Source organism: Plecotus auritus, assembly GCF_963455305.1.
Source record: "Plecotus auritus genome assembly, chromosome: 8".
NCBI classification, from domain to species: domain Eukaryota; kingdom Metazoa; phylum Chordata; class Mammalia; order Chiroptera; family Vespertilionidae; genus Plecotus; species Plecotus auritus.
In genome coordinates this window covers 86,090,840-86,116,908 of record NC_137782.1, presented here as the reverse complement: position 1 = coordinate 86,116,908, position 26,069 = coordinate 86,090,840, and the positions used below count along the sequence as shown (strand labels likewise).

Genomic DNA, 26,069 nt, shown 5'->3' with positions numbered 1-26,069 from the left:
GGAGGAGGCTCTCAGACTCGAGCTCCAAGGGGAATGAGGCCAGGTCCCCAGGATCTTCTGATGCCAGAGTCTCCCTGCTTAGGGCAGGATGGCTGAGGTAGACACATACTGCGAAGACCCATTGATGAGCTCCGAGTCACCAAACCACCATTATTGCTAGGTGGGACCCCTAAATGTGGTCATTTACAGAGTCCGGAGAGGCATTCCATAGTTTCCCCTTGCAGCATACTGCTTTCCTCAGCCTTTGTGTCTACCCAAGACTGCTCCCAGCGCACACATCTACTAGACACAGGCTGACAAAAACCCAGGATGATCCTAGTTAAGCTAGGACAGCTTGTCAGCCTGGCAAATGAGTTCCTTTGGGATAGCATCCCCACTTTCTGTGGCTCTCCTTGTTTCTCCTGTGGGACGGCTTCTGCTTCAGTCCCCGTGAAGAGTTAGAAAACACAAGAGCCAGCTTGATGTTTCTGAAGCCAGCCGCCAGGCTCTTGGGTCAGCTGGTGGGAGGTTGCCTCTCAGGCCGAGGAGATGGGACTCTGGTCTTCAGCAGCCATGGAAGGTTTTTAAGCAGAACTGTGATAGCAATGTGTGCACATTTATTCTCTTGTGTGTGCCTGTCAGAGAGAGGAAGAGGAGGGGGCGGGGGAGGGAGAGAACACCAGTTTGCTTCTGGGCCCCCCAAAAACATTCATATTTGAATTATTTATTGAGAAAAAAATAATTAAAATCCCAAACCAGAGTAAAGTTAAGGAACAAACTGATGGCTCAGTGGGAGTGGATCAATTGAAAAGCAGAAGATCGAAGCCACTTTCCCTTTATCCCCACTGTTCACGCTCAAAAACCATTCGGAGAGAACCATGCAAAATTGGCCCCTGGAGAATGTGAGAAGCCCTGGGCAGGTGTGTGCTGTAAAGTGGGAGGGGCCTCTTTGTGGCCTGTTTTTCACCTGCACATGTCTGAGTGGAGCTGAGGTCACGGGCATATGCCACATACTATGGCAGGAAATTAACCTCCCTGCATTATGATCACACCTCAGTCATCTTCCTCCATAATTACATTAAATATCCACAGCCCCCCTGCAATGTGTGCACCCCAAAAGAGAGCCGTGCAAGGGAAGTGACAGCTCTGCACTCATCTTCAAACTATCGTCTGTTCTCTGAGTTTCTCAACTCGCAGGACATTTCTCAAGGGGCCAGCTTTTGCCAGATGAGCAGCTTAGATGGCTGGAGGCTGCCTCAGCACATCTGGAATACAAGTCCCTTCCCAGCAGTCTTATAATAAGTTCCCTTTACCTGTAATTGGGGCTTGAATGGATTGGGGTTCACAGTTAGCAACAGGAGAGGCTGGTGCATTGGAAACTTCATGCCCTTGCTGCTCTGTCGCCAGCAGCAAACACTGCGATGTCCCCTGATGGACGGGGTCTCGTGTGATGGCATAAGCTGGGCTGATTTAAACATGTACTTTTTTTTTTAACATCATGCTCTTATATTATAGGATTTTTACATTTTACATTACAAACCTTCAAGGGTAATTTTGACCATGAGGTTTTCATTTTATGCTCTGTTAGAAACTATTTCAAAATGCAGCTCTAGAGTACCACCTGAGATCTTGTAACACCCAGGGGACTGTCAGCAGAGTTCTGGGTCTTCTTCAGCACCCACATCACAGATTATCATCATCAGAGCTGGTGTTTGTGACCAGACTGTTGTGACAACCTGACTTCACACCTCACCCTGGCTATCCTAAATTCTTACATCTCTCTTTTCTCAAGCCTCCTACATCCTTTGCTGAATGGATACGGGCAGTGAGTTCTGCCCGTGACTTTGTCAGTAAGGGAAGAGAAGGGAGGAGAAGGGAAGGGAAGGGTTGCGGCCTGGAGTCAAGGACGTGAGCATGACAGAGCAGTAAATTGATCTGGCTCAGACCCCTCTGTGTGTTTCATCACCGATGACACATGAGGTTCAAGAACAGATATGAAATCCAAATCATCATGTTCCAGGACTCTGCGTCAATGGCATCTGAGTGGGCTTCAGGGCATCTCAGTGTCACCCCTGGGATCAGCCATCCCTGACAATCCCCACTGGTCCCTCCCACTCCCATTCTGTCCCCTGCCTTTGTTTCTCCCTGACCTCCCCATGCTTTGCAGTTACTTTATCGGCTTCTAGTTTGTGCGCTCATTGTCTGCCCCCAGGAGGCTGGCCTGTCTCTTGCTGATCCCTTTCACAAGAGCTCAGAGTGGCACTAAGCACTGAGGAGGTCTGCAGTAGAAATGTGTTGGATGTGTGGGTGCCCAGCTAAGCTTGCGTGCCAATCAGCGGGACGAATCGGGGCTTGGGGGCTAATGTTTAGATTGGGCAGGGGTCCCAGTGGGCTCAGGCAGGGGTCAAAGAAGGCTTTCCAGAGAAGGTGAGCCTTGGCTGGCCTTGGCAGATGGGCAGCGTGTGGCCTGTGGGCCTCGGGCCGGGAATGTGGTAGCTGTACCAGGGCAGGGCACCTAGACCACTATCATACCTGCCAGCTGCTGCCCTCATTGTGGAGGGGACTGTCAGCGGAGTTCTGAGTTGGCCTTTGACATTCCTGGACAGTGGAGCCAGGTGGGAAAAACCTCAATGTTATCAAATTTGAGCCAGAGCATGAGATCTCTGCTGGAAATGTGGGTGCGGAGGGTCCCAAATGGCTGCTGGGAACTGATTCTTGGGAAAGCAACTGCTTGTGGGCATGGGGTGGGCAAAGACAATGTGAGTGACACAGGGTTCCTCTCTCTTGGGCTGCTCAGTGAGGGTGTGGAAATGCTGCCAGGCTGCCGAGGAGGGCTGGGGGGCAACCCTGGGACAGCGCACTTGCTGGCGGTTTATTTGCTGGCCCACATCCCCCCAGGCCCACTCCCAGGAGCTATGGCTGGGCTGTGGGGAGAGGAGCTGGCCTGGTTCATTTTCAAAGGAATCATATTTGTTTTTCAAACTTTCAAACTGAAAGACCTGTTCATTTTTCTCTTTGGCACACCACTTAGAAGTGATGAGTTTCCCAGCGCACCGCACAGTCCCGTGCGGCTCCCGGACACCTGAGCGGCGTTTCAGCCCAGAAGGGGATCTCCCACGTGTGATGATCAAACAAAAGTGGAGGAAGTTTAACTGCACAGGAAACACGATGAAAACCCGTATAAACTGCCATGAGTATACAAACAAGGCTCTGCAAACATTGGCACTGAACCTAAAGGACACCCTTTCCATGGGGTTCTGCTCTCAGGCCCTTCTGCAAACACTGTCTGCTCTCTCCATAGACAGAGGACCAAGTCTGCCCTGCACTGTGGTCTCGCCGTGGGTTTGCTCAGTCTATAGGCTTGTCTCCATCAAACCGAGTCTGTGTGGGCTGAGCTGAGCACCAGTGCAGAGTCCGCGAGCAGTGCACCCCCTTTCCCTTCAGGGGTTCCAGCCAGAGCAGGGGCTGCTCTGGCTGGGCAGCAGCAGGGGCCTACCTGGACAGTATAGGGATGAGATGTGGGTCCGGGAGCCCAGGGGAAGGCAGGTAAATTCTGGAGCTGGTCACTGCAGGAGTTGGGTGTCATCTGTGAGAAGGGAAGGAGGTGGGGTGTGTGGGGACAAAGCGAAGTGTGTGAAGGCGCTTCACACACTGCAGTGTGGATGCTGGTTTGATGGTGGGAAGGGGAAGGCATTGTGGGTAATTTCTAGCTGCTCATGAATTCTGGGCATATCTTTTCACCCCTTTGAGCTTCACTTCCTAAAGTCTGTGTCCACAGCTCCCAGACCTCACCCATGGAGGCCAGGTTCTCCTGGAAGCGACTCCAGGTGGAAGGTGAAAAGGTTTATTGGGGGTAATAGGTGTGAACTAGAAATGGAGGAAGCCGGACTGGGCAGGAGAGGCTGTCAGAACACAGGCCGCATTGGCAGCCAGAGGGCACTCCCAGCAGAGGGATGGAGGAGAAGCCGTGAGCTGGGGAGAAGTGGCTGGGCCCTGTGTACCACCTGGCTCCGCCTTGGCTAGGGCTGTCCTGGGAAGCTTGCGGCTGTAGCTGCCACACCACAGCCGGCAGCAGCCACACTCCTCGCAGCAGGAGCCAGGGTCTGAGAAAAGTGTCTGTGTTTCAGACACAGGGCCACTAAAAGCAGCTGAAGGGACCTTGGCTCCCACACCCAGGCAGGTTCAGGTGGGGCCTCACTAGTGTGAACACTGCCTGGCTGGCATTCTCGAGGGCACCCCGGTGCTTATGAACATGTCACCAACACCTGAACATGCCATCCTTCTCTCCTGTGTCCCTGCTGGGGTAGCCCTGTGTCCAAGCATCTTGTACCTGTGTCCCAGCAGGGCCCGCCTTTCCCACCCAACCTGACCTGTGAGGGCCAGCTCCCCAGGGGCTCCCCACTGAGAGGACAAGAGCTTGAAGCTGGGCCCTCTAGTTGTACTGGGTGCCCCGTCTGTCAGGTGCCCTGAGGCAGGCTGAGAGGGATGAGCGGGGCCTTCCATCTCAGATACTGACGTGCCCTTTGCCTGTAGGATTCTGGGGCCTTGGCTCAGGTGACACAACCTGGTCAGGGCCTCACACAGGTGCAAGCTGGGTGCCTTGCCCTGCAGGGAGGGGCGCTGGACCACTTACTGCCCACATGAACTTTTTGTCCATCAGACAGCTTTGGTTTAGGGCCCAGAGGCACAGGCAGAGAGCTAGATGTGGCTGGGGCTGAAGACAGAGGTGGAGGGAAAAGGTGGTGAGGGGCTCAGGGTGACTACAGGGGTGGGGGTATCTATGGAGAGGTAGGCAGTCTCTGGGATACCATGCATGAGCATGCGTGGTGCTATGGCTTGAATGTGTGCCCCCAAATCCAAATGTTGAAGCCCAAACTCTGCATGTGCCAGTACCCAGTCTTGGCTTATACTCCTGTACTGGTCCCATGAGGCTGTGAGCACCCCCAGATCTAATCCCTTCCCGTCTTTGTCCCCCAAGGGCCTCCCACAGCCCTGTGCATGGTAGGTGCTCAGCTAATGCTTGTCCTGCTACACTGATGTGAACAGGCTGCCCTGAGCACCCACTTCTGGTTCTGTTCCCAAGCGACGCTGAACGACTCGGCTGGATAATCCTGTGACTAAGTCTGCAGCTCCAGTAGCCCCTACTAGACCCCATTCAGCTGCAGTTTCTAAGTTCAGTCCTTTCCTTCCTCACAGGAAAGGAGTGGGAGAAAGGGAGCTGTTCCCATGTGCAGTTCTGGCCTGGTGCATCTGATTTCTGATCAGGGGCTGGAGGGGGTGGAGGCATGTGGCTCCCAGAGGCATCTGGACCAGCCTCGTAGAAATGACAGCCGGGCCACTGGCAACATGTGCCTAACCTGGCATGACCGCCTCCCTGGCCCACACCTTCTCAGAGCAGCCGGGAAGGAGACCTGGGCCCTGGTGAGGAGAGTTGAGCCCCATTCTCCACCATTGGTTTCTGTGTGGGAATGATAATGAGTGGAGTGTTATCTGTGGGCATCACCTTTAACTCCATTATGGGCTAAAACAAAGGGCGAGCGATACTGAAGTGGCCTGATCCCTGTTTCTAAATTAAAAAGGAACTGTGTCTGGACAGTGATAACTTCTTGCTTCTAATTGCACAGGACCTTGTGAGAGAATAAATGAAAGCCCTGCCTCGTGGTGCTAAGCTGTGGAGATTTCATAGCTCTTTATCAGCCCTTCAACCAATTCAGCCCTTAGCAATAGCTGATCGTAGCAGACTCTATAGCTGATCGTAGCAGACTCTATTTATCAGGAATACTGTTAACCAAATCAAATAGAAAAATATATTTTTAACATGTTCTGGGATCATATTCAGGGAACAAAAACACTAGGCATTTTAGAAGAATGCAAACCATTCCCCATCTTGTTCCACCTATAAATCTTGATTCATTTAATAAAATAGTTTGAATCCAAATATGAATTCTCTTGTGTAGACAGGCAACATACCCAAATCACCATTTATTTTTTTCAGCTGAGCCATGAGTTGGACTCAGGTGACAGGAAGTGTCATAGCTGAAGGCCTGAGAGCTGCATGCGTGGCTGGTGCTGTGATTTTGTTCGCGCTCACCCACTCTCCTCTCTCTTCTTCCTTCTCTCCTTTTCTCCATTCCTCCCATCTATCAAATTGGCCCAGATCTTCAAATTGGCACAGAACGGCCTAATTTTAGTGAAAAAACCAGGCATAGTCCCCTAGAGGTCATAGGGATGAAGTGAATACACCCCTTGGCACTTACCTGGCCCCCCTGCAGAGTGCCTTATTTTAGTCACCCCCTGCTGGTCAGTGGAGCACATGGCTAGATGCTGAATTCAGGTTTAGGAACCTGTCTCCCTGGCCTGGGAAGTGCAGCCTGAGCTCACTGAGGAGAGGGCCCCTGGGTTACTGAGGAGCCTGACAGCACTGCTCCGCTAAAAAGACAGCCACCTCTCGGTGTGGAGCCCAGGTTCATCCTAACAGCAGAGGAACCATGGCCCAAAGTCCAGAGTAATTGCAGCACTGAACTCTGGGGAGGCAGCTTCTCATTGTCTGGATTTGGAAAAGCTCAGGCTAGCCCCACCCCTGGGAATGTCTCCAGCTCAGTGCTTATCCCTGGAGGTACCCACATTCCACCACATCACCCCAATCATCCTGCCATGCTCTCTTTTCTACGTGGTGGGTGTGGGCAAATCTTTAGAGCCCCCAGTAATCTCCCCTGACCTGTGACTCACTTAAGACACACCCTCTACTAGGAAAACCCACAGGGAGCTCCACTCCTGATGACCATGCCCTCCTGTGTGGGGCAGCTGTACTGGCTGTTATTAGTGATCTTACCAATATCCTTCCTGCAATGCAGGACAGCCACTGTCCCACAGAACCCTGCTGTACCTTAAACACAGGGCAGACAGCTGCTACTCCTCCCTCCTCACCCATGTGGAGCCCTGACCCCTCCTGTGGGGCTCAGTGAGGGACAACTCACTTCTGTATTTACACCCTTGTTTGGCAGGGAGCCAGTGGTCTCCTGGTCTTGACCATCTGTGGGTCTAGTGTCCACCATTGCTTTCCTGAGATGTACAGTCTTCAAATGAGAACCCCAGGGAAGTGAGGTTCCCCCCACTGCAGGGGCTAGCTCAGTGGATCCTGAAGACCAGAGAGGGGCTTCAAGAGGTCATGGGGGGAGACATCACAGCCACAGCTTCACACAACTTCTGGCTCCCTCTGATGTTTCCAACAGCATCAAGAGCAGAGCACAGATGCAAAGGTGGCCTCTAGGTAGGAGATGGGACAGCTGCATTTTAGGAAGGTCAGCCTCAGTTTAGTGTAAACCATTTACACTAAATGGTTTATTGGTAAATTGGGTCAACAAATGTCAACACTCATGGCAACAAATGCAGGTGGTCTTTTGAGGGGGAAAGAGTGAAACACAAAATTGTCCTCATAAGGGTTAGGACTGAAGCCAGTCCACAGGAGGCCTCAGAGGCCCTGTAGAACCTCAGGGGTGAGGCCCAGAAACCCAGGCCAGGATCCCTGAAAAGGCAGCTTTGGCCCTGGCTTTAGCTGTAGTGACCATTGGACATTTGTATATCCTGGAGCAGTAGGAGTTGTTGGCAAATGGGAAGGCTGCTCCATTAAAGCATTTTAAATCCAGAAGCTGCTTCATACGAGGGAGGCTTCTAGCATCTAAAAAGTGCCAAGAGACTGGCTGGGTGTGAGGAATGCCCCGCCCAGCTTTTGAAGAGGCTGGTCCTGTTGTCAGGGCCCTGGTTCTATTTAGCTGGCCTAACTGTCTGTGGCACCTTGGGCAGCTGCTGATGACACAGTGACCTACGGATGCGGCTTCTCTCACCATGTTCTCCTTGGGCCCATTATAGTTCCTTGGGGAGAGTTGGGCAAGTGGGGATATCTGGTGAAGTGGGGACACCTGGTGAAGTGCGGACACCTGGTGAAAATGGAGGCACTTGGTGAAGGGGGGACACTCGAAGAAGCCAGGCATGCCTAGTGAAGCAGGGTCGGGAAGAGCCTGGTGGCCGGTGGAGATAGGTTATCCAGAGATACCTCTAAGGCTGTAGGAAGGAGAGCATTGTGCACAGGAATAAGATATGCCCTAGTCACCTTTGCTGAGGTGTCATTCCCATGGAAGTCACCTCAGCCCTCCCCACCACTTAGTGGCAATGACAGGCTGTGAAACATAAACCAAAAGCATCTTTCCAGTCCCATAAGAGTCTTGGCACACCAACAATGGGATCTTGGCCCAGATGCAATTTTTCTCGCTTATAAAGCCACAACTAAGGCAATACAGTGTAAGAGGAATCCGATGGGGCTTATGATCCAATGGTCTAGGACAGTGGTCGGCAAACTGCGGCTCGCGAGCCACATGCGGCTCTTTGGCCCCTTGAATGTGGCTCTTCCACAAAATACCACGGCCTGGGCGAGTCTATTTTGAAGAAGTGGCATTAGAAGAAGTTTAAGTTTAAAAAATTTGGCTCTCAAAAGAAATTTCAATCATTGTACTGTTGATATTTGGCTCTGTTGACTAATGAGTTTGCCGACCACTGGTCTAGGATGTATCTTGGCTTTGCTGTTTTCCAGGTGCACGACTTAGAGGAAAATTATGAATGTGCTCTGGGTCTCTGTATGTCAATAAAATGGTTGTAATAAAGAGTACTTACAAAATGAAGTGAGCTGCTGAAGGGAAGGATGTGCCTCACATGATGAGGGGCATGGAAGCAGTTTCTACCAGTACGCGCTATGTTTACTGGAGGGGTAACGGGGCTGGGGTGTTCTATAGCTACCACTTGTGTGGTGCTGGTGAGTTACCTTCTCTGAACCTCAGTTCTATCACCTTTTCACCTACCTTCGGGGTCCTTGGGATACATGAGATAATGTGGGCCCAGTGACTAATGTAGGCCTCGTCCACGGTGGCCACAATGACAACTAAGGTAATGTGACTTTAGAAGTTCATGGCAGCCCCAACTCACTTAGAAGACTGTTATGCTGCTCAGCAGTCACTAACAGGACACTGAAGTGACATGCAACCACCTCCCTCGCTGGTCAGAGAACTGGGTTGTGTTGTGTCTATCTATCCAGTGAGCTGTGAGACCACACCCACTTCATTCAGCTGTCCTGACAGGTTTGGCCCTAACCCTACGCATATGACCATCCACACCATATGTTACCTCGTGCTGGTCCTTGGGAAGGACTTGGTAGAGCTTCAAAAAATACAGAAAGGGATGATGCACTGGAAATGAAAGCTTTTCCAACTAGAAAGGCAGGGGCTGAGAGAAGTGGGAGGTTGGTCTAGTAGGAGACAGGGTGTCTGGGCACAGAAGGGTTAGTGTAGAGCAACCGTGATGTGGTAGTGAGATGGCGGGACATGACATACAGCGTTGGTTCTACTTCTTAACCAAATCCAAAGGCATGGAACTTCGGCCACCTCTTAAACTTCAAATAAACCTTTTTAGGACAAATACAAAGAAGCCCATTTCATACAGTGGTTTCTGATAAATAAACCTGGAAAGACTGGGCTGAAATGATGGGACAGTACAAGCAAGCCAGGGGATGATGACCCAAAAACTGGGAATAACAGCAGCCACTCCAACTCCTTCACATGACCCAGGCCAGGAGCTGGGCTCTGTGTTCACACACTTACCAGCAATCCTAGGAAGTGGGCCTCACTTATCCTCTTCTAGAGATGAGGTTCCAAGAAGTACACCCATCTTACCCAGGATCACACAGCTAGAAAGTAGTACAACTGGATTCAAGTCCAGGATGGTTTGATCCCAAATCACCACTATCACTGGATTACTCTTATTCTTACAGGGGCATTTGGATTTCTTCCACATATTTTTTTAGAGCACATTTTTGAAGCAGCTATTACAACCAAATGGTAGAAGATCTTGGATTTGACCTAGGAAGGCAGTGCTAATAATTTTCACAATATTAAGTGTTTAAAGTCAAGGGTGAGGGAGATCAAACCTGAGTCCTTATTCCAGGACAGTGATTCCACACAATGGAATCACCAGGCTGTACCCCAATCAATCAAATCAGAAATTGGGGGCTGGAATCCAGGCAGCAGGAATGCTGTAGGTGCTGGGATGAAACCATTGCCCTAGAGAGATGGTCTCAGCATCCACTGAAAGTATCAGAACAACAGTGCACGTGAACAGTGTTCCAGGTGGAACTTAAGCAGTCAGAGATGATGTCATTCTCATCTTAGGAGACCCTCCTACTGTTTTAGCAACTGGTCCTGGTTGGCTCTTCAATTATTTTAAAAAGAAACAACTATAAGTGAAACCTAAGAAATAGCATTAATTAAAAAAAAGTCAAGTCTTAAACAAAATAGCTAAAAGATAATTTTTGTTAAATAATGAACACTCATGAAACAACAATGAAATGGTATTAAAATGTCTGTGATTATTTCTCAGCATTCGTCGGATAACTAAGCGGCATGAAGCAGTAGTTGCACTTAAAAAATGACAAGAAAATAGCTATTCATTTAGTTGACAGAGAAGGTTCATCTCCTTCTAAGATCACTAGCGCCCCTGCTTATCACCAAGGTGAGCGCCAACGCTGGTCTTTATGCTGAGATGGTGTCCACAGTTCCTGGAGCAAACCTCAGCGTCCTTCCGGGAGGAGTCTTGGGCCAGACTGTGGCCTGCTCCCCCCACCCTAGATCAATGAGGCCCAAGGTTGCAGATTGCTGTGTGGTGACTGCTAAGTTTGGACATGACAAGAGAGGCTGGATGAGCCTAGGCTGCGGAGAGGGGGAAGGAAAGACTGGGCCTGGGGACAGGTCCCACACTGTTCTGACTTGGTATTCTTAGGGCTGTACCCATTGAAGACCAGGGACAACAGGGTTCCTGCCAGCAGCTTTGTCTGTCTTTCTGATCAGCCCTGTTTCCTTTCCACAGGGAAGGTACATGGACTGGGGAAATAACAGAGGAGTCAAGCAGGGCAACAGACAGACGAGTGACACATCCCCAGCCTTCTGCCTATTGCACCATATCCCATAAAAAATAAACACAATTTTACGATTTGTATATTGCTAGTGCTATGGCTTTCCAGGCACTGGCAGGCCGCCGAGAGCTGCACTGCCACTTGTCCACCAGAACCCATCCAGACACAGCCTCAAGGTAAGGATCTTTGGAGCTTCTACTTGGAAGGGTTAGCAGTGCCCAGCTGTCTCCTGTTCTACAATGTGTTGTGAAAATAAAGGGTAAAAACAAAACAAATCCATGAGTAGAAAACTTCAGGGTGTTATGGAGTTGTTTGGCAATAATTTATACTACACAGCGTCACACAGGTGTTTCTCCCCTGCTAGCCCTGCTCGCTCTGTGTGGGCACAACACTGGCCCCGAGTTCTCCTTTGTGCGCGGAAGAAGCTCATAGGTGATTGTTCTTAGAGAGGTAGGCAATGAGGGCCACGGCCACGCCCACGTAGATGCCAGTTCCGATGGTGATGGAGAGCACAGCCAGGAACAGGGCCCGGCGAGAGCTGGTGCTGGCCTGGTGGAAGTCCCCCTTGGCCACGGCTTTATTGGTCTGCAGAGTTTAAAAGAAAGGAGGGGGAAGAAAAAGGAAGTCAAGAGGAGCAAGTCAGGCAGATGAAGAGCATGTGTGGCTCACTTCTGGCTCCCTTCCAACCTTGAACCTCACTGGTTCCAGGGAGCGAGGACTCGCTGAGGGGAACTGTGCCTGCTCTGAGCTGGTGACAGCAGTTCTCTCTAACTGGCAAGAAAGGAATGGGGGACTGATGCTTATGACTGCTTTTACCCAATAATGCCATTTCCTTTCATCTGAATAACACTAAATTTTCTAAAATATTTTCACACATACTTTATTTAATCTTTACAGCATAGGAGGAGTGTGGGGAAGGGTGTTATGATGCTCATTTCCCAGAAAAGATACTGCAGAATGAGATTATTAAATTGACCGCAGGATACCTGACACTCTACTCCTCAGCTGGTGGCCCTGGAATCGTGCTTCCCTTACGGCCTCCCTTCCTTGCACGGCTAGACTTGTTACAACTCACACTTCAATGCAGTGGTTTGAAGTAAGAGAATATCGAGACATCTGGTTGCTCAATTACATAACACGGCATTCGTTTAATTAGATTCATTTCTTATGATCATGAGGTGGCAGGAACGTGGTTTTGGATGTTGAATCTGATTTGGTATTTTTTGGTAGACCCACGTATTCCCTCTCACTCTCTTCCTTTCTGAAGGAAGGTTTCTGGCCCGGTCTCATTTTCATGTGTCACCAGTGGTATTTCTGCATTACGTAGGCAGGAATAGGAGTCAGTATATTTTTTACTCAAATTGAAAACACCACGGCCTTTGCAATGGACCACAAAGGGTGAAACTCCAAGAGGACTCACAAAATGAATTTCCGTTCTCTGTGGTCCAGACCCCATCTGATGAGGTCTGCATCCCTGTGTCAGGTTGAGAAGGGACTTGTGTCTGCTTCATGGCTGCTTTCTCTTTCCCCTAATTTTTGGATCGTGAAGGCCAGTTTTTACGTTCTCCTCCCTCAATTTTTTGGCTTGGAAGTGAGCTTGGGATCTAACCACCAATGACTTCTAATGAAGCAGGGCTAAGGAAATGCAAAGTGGGAAGTCTCCTAGGGCAGTTGTAATTAAGTCTTAATGAGCTGAGTTTCATTTTCTAGCAGTACTCCTACCTTCCAAGGCCCTAGAACATAATTCACTGTCACTGCCCATCTTCAGCCCAGCAGCCATCCTCTATTAGAATGTCATTTGCTGCTATCTCTGCCATTAGCCCTGTCCTTGTCCCCATCCGCCCACGGCTCTGCTGCCGGAGCAGTACATACAGAGAGGAAGGCAAGGTGGACACTGCATTCCTTACCCCTGGACTCAGGCCCCTGCAGGGAATTCCTGTGTCTCAGAGGACTATCCCATGAGAGTTCACACATTTTAGTAGTGCCCCCCTTTTCTGTTTCATTGATCTCCATGCCTCTTCTTATGCCAGTGCCAGGCTGTTTTGATTACAGTGCCTTTGTAGAATAATTTGATATTGGGTAGCGTGATATCTCCAACTTTGTTCTTTTTCAAGATCGCTGCAGCTATTCGGAATCTTTTTTGGTTCCATATACACTTTTGGGATATTTGTTCTAGATCTGTGAAATATGCCATTGGCATTTTAATAGGAATTGTGTTGAATCTATAGATTGCCCTATGTAGTGTGGACATTTTAATGATGTTAATTCTTCCTATCCATGAACACAGTATATGCTTCCACTTATTTGTATCTTCTTCAATTTCTTTCTTCAATGTCCTGTAATTTCCTGAGTACAGGTTTTTGTTTGTTTGTTTGTTTTTGTGTTTGTTTTTTTTTTACCTCAGTTAAATTTATTCCTAGGTACTTTATATTTTTTGTTGCAATAGTAAATGGGATTGTTTTCTTAGATCTTCTTTCTGATAGTTCATTATTAGTGTATAAAAATACAACTGATTTCTGATTATTCATTTTATATCCTCCTACTTGGCCAAATTCATTTATTAGAGCTACCCCCACTTACCTGGTTGTAAAGATACTTAGAAAACCCAATTTTTAAATTCAAGAGTAAAAGTAAAACATTAGTGCTAAAGCTCATGAAAACAACAGACTTCCTTGAGTAATGTATTATTTAAACCGAGGAAATGAAAATCGTACAAACAGGGCACGCAACAAGCACACGCGTTCTCTGTCTAAAATCTCTACCACCAGAACCATGATGCATTTTCCATCAGCTGAAGAGGCAAGACTTCTCTATCCCCTATCTATCCCTGCTCACCATGCCTCACGCCACAGTGGCAGACATCAAGGTTGGCAAGCTGGGAGGAGGACAGGAGAGGAGAGACCATACCCCTCCTTCCCAGTGTGCAGACATGCCATTGGCAACTACATTTTAAAAGAACAGCGCTATATAGCAACCCCCAGAACGGCTCAAATGGAAAAGTGACCCAGTACAAAATGTCAGCAACAATATGGAAACACTAAACTTGTCATCCACTCCTGGTGAGAGTGTACATTTGTATCACTACTTGGGGAAGCTTCAGTACTTCTTATAGTTGAACATATAGCTACATTATACAACTATTCCCTTTCTGGTAAATACTCTACAGAAATTATCCCTATGTTCACCAAAAGACATTGACAAGGATGTTCACAGCAATATTAATCATTGTAGCCCCAGATGGGAAATCAGGCAAATGTCCAACAACAGTAAAAAGTATAAATAATAATGGTACCCCAACATGGTAATGAAATAAATCTCAGGAACATAATGTTGACCAGAAGAAGTCTAACATATGATGCTGTTCATATAAAGTACAACATAGGCCAAAATAATCTATGCTATTTGTTGGCAAAGAAGTCAGGTTAGTAGATATCTATGGGGAAGGCCAATAATTGGAAGAAAGCACAGTTTAAAAAATATAATTTTGCACCCCAAGATAATTTTAGAAATGATTCTAGCAAAAATTAAATGAACAGATAAGAAACATCAATAAAGAATACAGAAACTCATTTTATGAAACTATAGAAGGGAATGAGATGCTAATTTCCTTATAAACAGATGTAAATGAGATTCATCAAGGTGTGCCCCAGCCTTTCTTCTCCAGGCTGCTCTGTCGAGGCCCTTGTATTTGCAGTGTCGTTTTCATTACTCATTATCATTTGAATCCCGGACTTATCTATATCTTCATCGGAGCGTGGCCTGCCCCCTGCTGAGGGATAGGCCCCTGGGGGCTCTTGAGGCTTCCATCCCAGAACACAGCACCCGTGCACTCATACTTGCCTCTTGCCCTGCATACTGGGCCCTTCACCCAGCAGGGGCGGCATGTTTCACGTGCCTAAATAGGCTCAGTGCGTGTTCACTCAATGAATAAACAACAGAGGACTACCCAGTGGCAATTGGCCTTTTCTCTCACCATTCTGAGCACAACATGCTTTAGTCAGAAACACTGCCACTCCAAATAGGAACCCCTTGGATGCATCTTCACGGCTGATAATCACTGGTCTTATACAGAATCTACAAGCTGATAAAGATGATAGAATCAGGCGCATCTAGAAAGAAAATATTTACAGGCCTCAGCATCCATGGCGCCATGCTATGGATGCTGAGGCCTGTTTGGCTCTGCTGAGTGCCTGGAAGGACTTGGCAATCTAAGTGTGGGCATGAGGCAATGCTCTGCACGATAGAAGGAGGGGTACTTGCTGCTTCTCAGGGAATACAGGAGGCGAGAAAGGCCGAGACGACCGAGGCTGGAGAGAGCCTGCCCAGGTGAGTGCTGTGGAGGAGCTTTCTGTGATTGGTGGAGATGTTTCATGTCTGTGCTGTCCAGCGTGGTGGCCACTAGCCACCTGTGGTTATTAAACACAAGTGCTATAGGGTCATGAGAAAACATGGCAGAAGACTCCACAGGGAAGAGATGTGAGGGAGAAGGACCCCAGTGCTGGAGTGAACCAAAAAAGAAGGCAAAATGCCTAAAACTGAGGTTCAAGGAGTCTACCAGGCTGTGCACTGCATGTGGGGCACCCCCCCAGGCCCCTGGGAAATGGGCTCACACACGCCTGCCTTGTGTGGATCCTGTGTGAGCTTATTTTACTGCCCACCTAATTTGGTTCAGTGTCTGGTTGAGGAAGGAAACAGGTGACCCATGACAAGGGAAAGCCCCTTGAATTTGCAGATAACTTGGGGAGGCCTTTGGACTTCCGCATGGCCTGGCACGAGCTTACCTGTATTTGGGGTGCACACAGGGCTCCTTTACATTTGGAATTGGGAGACGCACTGATCCCGGCCTTCGGTGAACCTGAGGCAAGGACTTCTAAATGGAACTCCCTCCCCTCATATGTGGCCATCTCCCCTTCTCAAGCCAGCCCAGAGCTGGCCAGCCCAGAGCTGCTCTGCGTGGCCTGGGCTCAGTCTCTCTCAGATGGACCAGGAACCTCGGGCTAAAGTTTCTCTTAGCTCTGGATTCAGTTTCCTATAGGCTTTGGCCAAAGTCTTCATTTATGTGTGAGTTTGGAAAACACCCACTATTTTTTTAAAATATATTTTATTGATTTTTTACAGAGAGGAAGGGAGAGGGATAGAGAGTTAGAAACATTGATGAGAGAGAAACATAGATCAGCTGCCTCCTGCACACCCCTTACTGGGGATGTGCCCGCAACCAAGGTACATGCCCTTGACCGGAATCGAACCTGGGACCCTTCAGTCCATAGGCTGACGCTATATCCACTGAGCAAAACCGGTTAGGGCAACACCCACTATTTTTTAAAAAAATTTTTTTATGGATTTCAGAGAGGAAGGGAGAGGGAGAGATAGAAACATCAATGATGAGAATCATTGATTGGCTGCCTCCTGCACGCCCCCTACTGGGGATGGAGCTCCCAACCTGGGCATGTGCCCTTGACCAGAATCAAACCTGGGACCCTTCAGTCTGCAGGCCAATGCTCTATCCACTAAGCCAAACTGGCAAGGGCAGAAAACACCTGCTATTGACTGAGGTTTTGGAAAAATGATTTGCCCCTGAGATATGTTCCTGCTGCTTTGTTTTTCTTCCACACTTATTTTAGGGGTAAGGTCGGATGTTTCCAGGTTCCATTAAATACATAGATATACAGTATTCTCTCTGCTCCTGTTGAGGACCGGGTCCAGGCATAGCCGGGAGGGCCTTAACAGACAAGCCCATGCCGGACCCCAGCCTCTGAGATATGTGATGGGCTCCCCAAGACACTCGCTGCCCCTGCAACCATCTCTTCAGAAATGTATAGCTCACTGGGGGGTTGGGGGCTCATTTCCCTCCAGTACCAGTCTCTGGCTGGCTGGTTTACATTTCTCTGCATTATCGCAAAGTTTGTTTCTAGTATTTATTACTGCCTAACATTCGCTATGCATTCACCAGGCACTCGGAGCTGTACTTGAAAAATAGGCAGACTCAGTGTAATATTCTGTATAACAAGATAATGTAGACATACTACACCTCGAGGATGAAAAACTTCTCAGACACAGGTGGTTTCACACACAAGCCTCAACACACACGTTTCTTTCCTTACATGAATTTAATTCTAGGTGTATTTTCATGCACCCTCCCACCCCCACTGCTCTTTTGAAGCAATTCTTCTATTTTAAGCCATTAAAAATATATCTGTTGTTAGTTAGGTCTGAAGGGCAGAAAGAGTATGTTACAAAACAAATGTACCAACCGTGTCTGGGTAACTGGTTCACCTGGGTTTGAGTCCAGGCCTCCACAGAGCCGTCTGGCTTCCACAGAGCCGCCCCGCCTGTCCTTGGTTTGGATCACTGCACTCAGAGGGAGGGACTTCCCACAGAGATGTCTGCAGTTCCTTTCATCAAGGTCACCCCTTCTGTGGATCTTATTTACAGGGACCACAACATCAAAAACGTAACAACATAAATATAAATGGAACAACAGTTACTGTGCCCGGCCCATGCAGGACACCTGAGCGTCTATTATCTCTCCATCTCCACATGAGATCAGAGAAATCTCAAAGCCTTTAAGCCACTCAGCTCACAAGTGGCCTTCCCCATGGGCCTGAAGCAGTTTCACACTCCTGCACTCTCTCACATGCTAAGCTCTGGTCCCAACCAGAGAGAAGCCCGCCTTGGTTCCCCACACACTCGTTTTCTCTGCTGTGAGAGGAGGGCTGGGAGGCTGGGACTCCTCCAGCAACGGCCCAGGAAACTTAAGCCATCCAAGCAAAATGGGAACCCCTGGAAGAGGATGAAGGGGCGCCTTCCACTCAGCCCTGCCCCCTGGTGCCCTCTCACTGCCACTCCCCCAATTTAGGCTGGTGGTTAAGACTCAGCCTGCCACCCACATTCTCAAATACACTCTCTCGAATCTCCTACCCAGTGCTACCCCATTGCACTCCCGTTCTCTTCTGGGTGTCACTGGCACTCAGGTTGGTAGGGAGTAACAATGATAATAAGAACTTTTACTATTAAATCCGAATTACAGACAAAATCAGAGGGACTAAAAGTTGCTACCTTCATTTCTTAAATATGAACAGCTGTAACTGACCAGAAATTTGTATACTGGCTTTCCCTGTGTCCTTCATATTTTTTTAAACATTTGTTTGCATAAACATACACACATACTAAGCATAAGACTCATAGAGAAAGTGCACAATTTATAAATTAATAAATACACAGCTTGGTGTATTACAATGTGCACACAGCCATGTAACCATCATTTGGAACAAGAACAGAATAGTAGGGCCACTTGAAAGCCTTCCACTGCCCCTTCGCTGTCACTCTTCCCCAGCAATAAACACTGTCCTGATTTAGCTTAGATCAGTGATTTTGTGCTATAGCAGGCACACAGGTGTGCTGCAAGATTCTTTAGAATTTGCAATACCTGACTATTTATTTAGTCAAGGGCACTGACTTATTTTCCCTTAGATTGTCAAATTAAAAAATGACAACAGCTAACAAAACAATAGCCGTCCGGTGTAAATGAATCAAAATTATACCTATTTTTTTGTCAGATACGCAAAAAAAATATTTTTTGGCGGGCCACAGAATTTTAGTAATTAGTTTATGTGTGCCATGAGGTAAAAAAGGTTAAAAATAGCTGGCCTAGATTGTGTGGCCTGCTTTGGCATTTCCTATAACAGGTCCTATAGTATAAAAACTGGCTTCCACCCTAGCTGGTTTGGCTCAATGGATAGAGCATCGGCCTGTGGACTGAAGGGTCCCAGGTTCGATTCCGGCCAAGGGCACATGCCTGGGTTTCGAACTTGATCCCCAGTAGGGGGCATGCAGGAGGCAGCCAATCAATGATTCTCTCTCATCATTGATGTTTCTATCTCTCCCTCTTCCTTACTCTCTAAAATCAATAAAAAAATATATAAAAAAATAAAATAAAAACTGGCTTCCTTCATTCTGTGAGATTCATCCCTGTTGCATGTAATTACAACATCATTTATTCTCTAGTGTCCTGCTGCGTAAATATACTATGATTTATTTGTCCACTCTCCTGTGCAAAGGCATCTGGGTAGTTTCCAGTTTTTGGCTATTATGAATAGGGCTGCTATGAACATAAACATTCTAGCACATTTTTATGATCATCTATATTTATTTCTGTTGGGTATACAGTTAAGAATAGAACTACTAGTAATAGAGTATGTATATATTCAGTTCATAAAGTAGTTTTTATAATCATAGTAACTGATGAGTGCAGGGTTTTATAAAATACATGGTACAAAAGATTTCTAAACTAAACCATCAACAGCGGTGTCACAAATACTTCTGTACCTCTGAGGCCTTTTCTGAAAAACATGTGATGAACTTTTTAGTGGATCTGTTATTTATTAAATTCTTAAAAGGTTATACTTTTTATTTCTTGATTTATCAACTTATCAACTATTTATCACTGACCACCCATTGTGGTCCTTTCTTACAAAACTTTCTGCCCCTGCTCCCACCTCCCATTTGTCACCTATTCCCTTCCCCCACCTCCTAATGCATTGAGTTAACTCTTTATCTGACCAAGCCAAGCACACTGGTGTTGCTTCTTCTCTTCTAGCCCTGATTACTATAGTTTCTCATATGTTATGGAATTATTCATTTTCCTTACCACAATCGCCAATAGCCTTTTCATATATTTTTTTTCATTATATGATCAAATGTGTCAGATAATCTATCCATTTTTTTTGCCTTATTTCCTGGAGACCACACTCTGGGGATCTGCTATCCGTCTGCTTCAATTTAATAGGATTGTTCTTTGATGCCATCCCTTTAATTGTATTTTGAGATTTCCTTTTGCTTTTCCCTTAAGTTAAATTTTTTTTCACCTCAGGTCTTTTCTGAGGAAGACTCATCCCTGCAGTACATGCTACTGAAAACGCTTTTAGGAATTGCCCATTTATGTCCTGGATTCTGAAATGTTAATTTGAAAGGCCTTGATATTAAATCTCTGAATTAATCCTTCAGTTGTCTTCTTTTTTTGTACTACTGTCCATCTCTGGCCTTTTGTTAATATTTTATGGGAGATCTCCTCAACTGTTGAAAGGTATTTTTCTACTTCCTGCATTGTCTCTTTATTTGTCCCTCCTCTTACCCTCACCCATAAATTCAGTTCTCATGTTTTCAGGTTAGAGGCGTTCTCAAATGTCAGGCAATCACTGGTGGCTACTTGACATTTAAGAGCACCGAAGGCCAACCAGATGCTCTGTGTGCTACTGAGATGTTCTATATACCTACATTTCCAAAAGGTGCTATTTTTGTTTCTTGTTGGTCCATGTCCATTCTCTTTTTCTTTCATGGTTTTATGATTTTTATTTTATTTTAACATTTTAAACATAATCCTATATAATAAAAGGCTAATATGCAAATTGACTGAACGTTGGAATGAACAGTTGCTATGATGTGCGCTGACCACCAGGGGACAGACGCTCAATGCAGGAGCTGCCCCCTGGTGGTCAGTGTGCTCCCACAGGGGGAGCACCGCTCAGCCAGAAGGTGGGACATCCCCCGAGGGCTCTTGGACTGTGAGAGGGCACAGGCTGGGCTGAGGGACCCCTCCGACTGCATGAATTTCATGCACTAGGCCTCTAGTTTAAATATAAAGTAATTTCAGTAAAGTCATAAGTTAGGTTCATGTGTACTCATTTTTGATCCTTTGCCACTTGTGTGGTAGTATTGCCTACTTACTACTTTAAGAAATTTTGATGGACTCTTGATGGGGAAAGTTTATAAACCAATCAACTCATAATTTCTTGCTTCCTCATATTTTTGATTAAGAGAGACATTTATGATATTTTTGTGTGATCTTTTCCTACAGAACTAGTTCAGCCTGTTGCCATGTCCCTAAGATAATATTTGGGACATGGCCCTGGTGGGCATCAATGCTTACAGTTGACTTCTTTGCAGGAATGCAAGGCAGGTAAATTCAAGAATGCTGGCCTTATGAGTAAACATATATGAACAAATTAAATGATACATCAATAAGAAAACATTAATGAAAAATAAAAGTATGAAGAAAAAGACAAGAAATTTCTTGGTACACTGGCAAGCTTACATAAGCTCACTGGCCTTGGTGGCAAAATGTGAGTTTTAAGAAGTATGAGATGTACTACAGTTTCAAGGAACACAGATTTGTTTTCATGTTATAAAACAGTCAATTTAAGTGTTTACCACAAAACAATAACAGCTGACAGCAGCACCTTAAGGGATTCTAAACTCAGCTATGTAGGTTAACATTTTGAATTCTGGGACTCAATACTTAAAGTGAACAGTAGGACTGTTTCCTTACCTGGAGAATTTGTACAACATACAGAGTTGAATCTTTTACAATTCAAGTAAAAGAAAAACAAGTATGGAAATGGTGCTGCCCCAAGCCATTTGTATTATTTGATTCCATGATGCTGTCCCTAGACATAATGAAGCAGTGACAATGCCACATAGCATTGGATGGTACCCAAATGCAGGCAATCAGATTGGAGACACACAGTTGGACATGGTTTTTTGTGGACTGAGAATGGATAGTCAAATGTGGCCAGGACACAGCACAGATTGGAAGAACTGTTTATTTCTAGCACAGCTGGCAAACTTGCAGCTTTCTGTTTAGGAACCTGTTGTTTCCTAGAAGGTAGGCATAGCATACTGCTTGTTTGCATGCTACTTCCTAGTTGGTTTACTTTCGGTGAGGCCCATTTCAGAACAGCCTTAAGAACTGGTCAGGCTGCCATGTGATAGATGAGAAAATGGAGGCTGGGAAAGACTCAAGGATGCAGTCAGCAAAGGTTTGAAAGTGGAACTCGTGTCTCTTAATCATACCCAGCACTTTTTCTGTTCTGCATGCTACCTGTTCCATGGAATATGCCAAAGGTTAGTATATACCACAGGGAGGAATGACTACCTACTTTTTAATTACAGTTGTGTTTGCATTTTCTATTCTAATTGTTTCCTGTTTCAAAAAAAGTATTTATTTGTACTATTATTACTGGTGCTTATTTGCAAAAGGCACCATGTCCTACGTTCTGGCAAGATGATAAATTGGCTGACATGGGAGGTCCCCCCTAGGAAGATAAAAAGCCATGAAGCCCAAGGGGAATGCACTTTAGGAGAGAGATCTGGGATCCATGTCTGGGTTTCTAACACTTTTGAGGGGAAAGAGGCCTTGGTGTTTGGCCAGGGGAGATCCCATACACAAATCCCATAGCTTCAAAGAGTGTCCCTGTATGAAAGGAGCTAGAAACTTCTTCTTGCGCTTGAGAAACCAGAGGGTAAGTTTTTTGTCTGTCCTGGACCCTGAATGTACACTCAAAACCTAAGGGCCAGGCTAAAAATAGGTGCAGGCCCTGAATTTTTATATAGGCACAGTGCAGAAGCCCTGCTAACAAATTAAAATATATATGGATTCAGGACTTAAGCCATGGAAAACACAAAGATGTTCTCTAAGTACAATGACAGTTTGCAAGCTAGAGCTCATGAGTTTCCATTGGGGGGAAAAATTAATCTTAGCTCTAGGTAAAACCACAATAGAAAATTATAAACTACATGGGGGGTGTGTGTGCAGAATACAATACATAAGAGGGTGGTTGGCAGATATATCTCCTAAAACAGAACTATTACTTCCAGAATTAAGACTCCAAAACAATTCATTTTTAATCTCTATTACAATGCAAAAAGATTAAAGTAATTAAAAGAATTTAAGTGATTAAGAAGGAATAGAAATCCACAGTGAAAGAACAAGAGACTATATTTTAAAAAATGCAAAGTTGGAAAATCCACAGCTAGAATTTTTATAATGTCAAAGATTAAAGCAGTGAAACAAAAGGAATTTCATTTTGGGGCTTTTAGGCAAAACCCAGTGTCCTGAGAGAGGACTGGAAAAGCAAGTCATGGGGAAGACTGGCAATGATGATGGTGGTGGTTGAGGGGGACAGTGGCCAGCAGGAAGGATGACAAGGTTGGCTTTGAGCACTGGATTTGAGTCTATTTTTGAGATAGCCAAATAAAGATATCAAGCTATATATATGCATCTGGGCTGGAGTTATAAGACCAGAAGTTCACTATATATGGGTGGTAATCAATGCTATGGGTATCAATGATATAGAGTACTTGATATAAAAATAGAGTACTTGATATGAAAATAAGTATAGAGTACTTGATATAAAAATAAAAACAATTTAAGGGTCAAATAGCAGACTGACTAGATGCAGCTGAAGAGAGAATCTATCTGCTGCATGATATTTAGAAGGGAATCAGCTAGGAATGCACAGAAAGATACAGAGATGAAAAATAGGTGACTTAGCACATAAAAAAAAAAAGTCCAATATACTACCAATAGGAATTACAGAGGAGAGAATGGGGAACTAATGAGGTCACAGCAATAGTCAGAGGTGGGAACTGTCCAAACTTATGACGGATATGCATCATCAGATTGCAGGTGTTCACTGACTTCTGAGCAGAACAAATAAAACTGAATACACATAAAGACACACAATGGTGGAAATGAAGAGAATAGATTAAGAGAATCAACAAAAGGCTTATTCTAGACCGTCCACATTCCCACTTTACTCTTTTACCTTTAAGCATATCATTGATACCCATAGCATTGATTACCACCCATATATAGTGAACTTCTGGTTTTATAACTCCAGCCCAGATGCATATATATAGCTTGATATCTTTATTTGGCTATCTCAAAAATAGACTCAAATCCAGTGCTCAAAGCCAACCTTGTCATCCTTCCTGCTGGCCACTGTCCCCCTCAACCACCACCATCATCATTGCCAGTCTTCCTCATGACCTGCTTTTCCAGTCTTCTCTCAGGACACTGGGTTTGCCTAAAAGCCCCAAAATGAAATTCCTTTTGTTTCACTGCTTTAATCTTTGACTATGTCAGCTTCTATTCCCTATCCTTCACTCTAGCTAATTTGAAAGAGGAATGGAGTACATTTTAAAAACATGCACCACATGCTCTCCCTTCTTTCTTCTTAAAACAGCCCCCAGTAGCTTCTCATCCTTAAAGGGCTTCCAAGACCTGCATGGTGTGATCCTTTCTGCCTCTCTGTCTTGTTCTCTTCTGTCCAGCCTCCCTGGTCACTTCTCCCTGTGCTCTATCTTTAGCCCTCTTTGCCCCTACTTGCTTTCACAATAGGACATCGTCTGATTGAATGCAAGCCCTCAGTCCCCAAGGAAATTTTGCCTGACTCCCAATTTGGTCACACTCCTCTGAAACATGCTTTCATGCAACTGTGACCCTTTATTTATGCCACTTATGACGTTAATGTTCAGCTCACCCCCCAAAAATGTTCAGCTCCCCACTAGACTATAAGCTCCAAGGCAACAGAGACCACCTTCTTGTTAACTTTTTTATCTTCAACATTTAACACAGCACCTTGCACATTAATGGCATTAAAATATTCCTTTAATGAAGGACTTTCACAGGTTCTTATTTTATAATTATATCCAAAATACATGAGTGAGTCAGTATCTTCTCTTTTTCTTTCTTTCTTTTTATAAACAGGTGTACCAGTTAATAATGCGATTTTTTTCAATAGATGGAGTTACACATATGTTGATATATATGCGATTTTATATGTATGCTATTTTGTTGTATTGACAACAAGCTTCAAAACTTCATATGTCAAATTTGCTGAAGGTGTTAACATCATAGATATTTTTACGCTTAAAAATGTCGAATTTTGCGCCAAAAAAGAGCATTTACAGCAAGTTTTAATTCATTACTTTATTTTGAAGATAAGTTATCATATACTTCAGGAAGCTTATGGTGAACATGCTCCATCTCAAAATACTTGTGAATGCTGGTTTAAACACTTTAAAAGTGATGATTTCAATGTGAAAGACAAAGAACATCCAGGTCAACCGAAAAAGTTTGAAGACCAACAATTACAAGCATTATTGGATGAAGATGCATGTCAAACTCAAAAACAACTTGCAGAAAGATTAAACATTGATCAGCAAACAATTTCTGATCATTTACAAGCAATGGGAAAGATTTTAAAGGAAGGAAAATGGGTGCCACATCAACTAAACAAAAGTCAAATGGAAAACTGAAAAGTCATCAGTAAAATGTTGCTTCAATGGCATGGAAGAAAGTCTTTTTTGCATCAAATTGTGATTGGCGATGAAAAGTGGATTTATTTTGAGAATCCCAAATGCACAAAATCATGGGTTGATCCAGGTCAACCATCAACATTAACTGCAAGGCCAAATCGCTTCGGAAAGAAGACAATGCTCTGCGTTTGGTGGGATCAGGAAGGTATGGTGTATATGAGCTTCTAAAACCAGGTGAAACCATTAATACTGATCGCTACTGACAACAAATAATCAATTTGAACCATGCTTTGATCATGAAATGACCAGAATGTGCCAAAATACATGGCAAAGTAATTTTGCTTCATGATAACGCACCATCACACACTTCAAAACCAGTTAAAGACACGTTAAAAGATCTTGCCTGGGAGGTATTAACCCACCCGCTGTATTCACCAGACCTTGCTCCTTCAAATTACCTCTTGTTCTGATCGATGGCACACGCAGTTTCTGAGCAGCACTTCAAAATATATGAAGAAGTGGAAAATTTGGTCTCTGAATGGTTTGCCTCAAAACAAGAAAGGTTCTAATCTATTGGGACAGTATCCACAAATTACCTAAAGATGGGGGAAATGTGTAGTTAGCGATGGACATTACTTTAAATAAAGTACTTTTGATGTTTCTCTTGAAATTATCGTGTTTTCTTTGATTATAAAATCAGCATTATTAACTGGTACACCCATATAGTTTTATTGATTTTAGGGAGGAACAGAGAGAGAGATAGAAACATCAATGATGAGAGAGAATCATTGATTGTCTGCCTCCTGCATGCCCCCCACTGGGGATCGAGCCGACAACCTGGGCATGTGCCCTTGACTGGAATCGAACCTGGTACCCTTCAGTCACTGAATCAGTACCTTTTCCAACATGAACTCAAACACCATGCTGACTTGTGAAGACAGCAATGATGCATCTTACAGACATAGGCCTTTGTCAGCTGTTAATATCACAATGTTTATTGTTGAAAGTGAGTCTGACTCAAGTGGCTTGGCCTCTGTGT

General features: G+C 45.5%; 1 protein-coding gene across 6 annotated transcripts in view; it reads right to left on the bottom strand.

Moving 5' to 3' along the window:
* Positions 1–10,370: 10,370 nt before the first annotated feature.
* Positions 10,371–26,069, bottom strand: part of SYNDIG1 (synapse differentiation inducing 1) — a 158,448-nt gene continuing 142,749 nt past the window's right edge. For all 6 annotated transcript variants that reach the window (XM_080683899.1, XM_080683901.1, XM_080683900.1 and 3 more), the window contains one exon: positions 10,371–11,518. In XM_080683899.1, the coding sequence (XP_080540025.1) occupies positions 11,360–11,518 (159 nt within the window). In that variant the 3' untranslated portion in view covers positions 10,371–11,359. The remainder of the gene's footprint in view (positions 11,519–26,069) is intronic.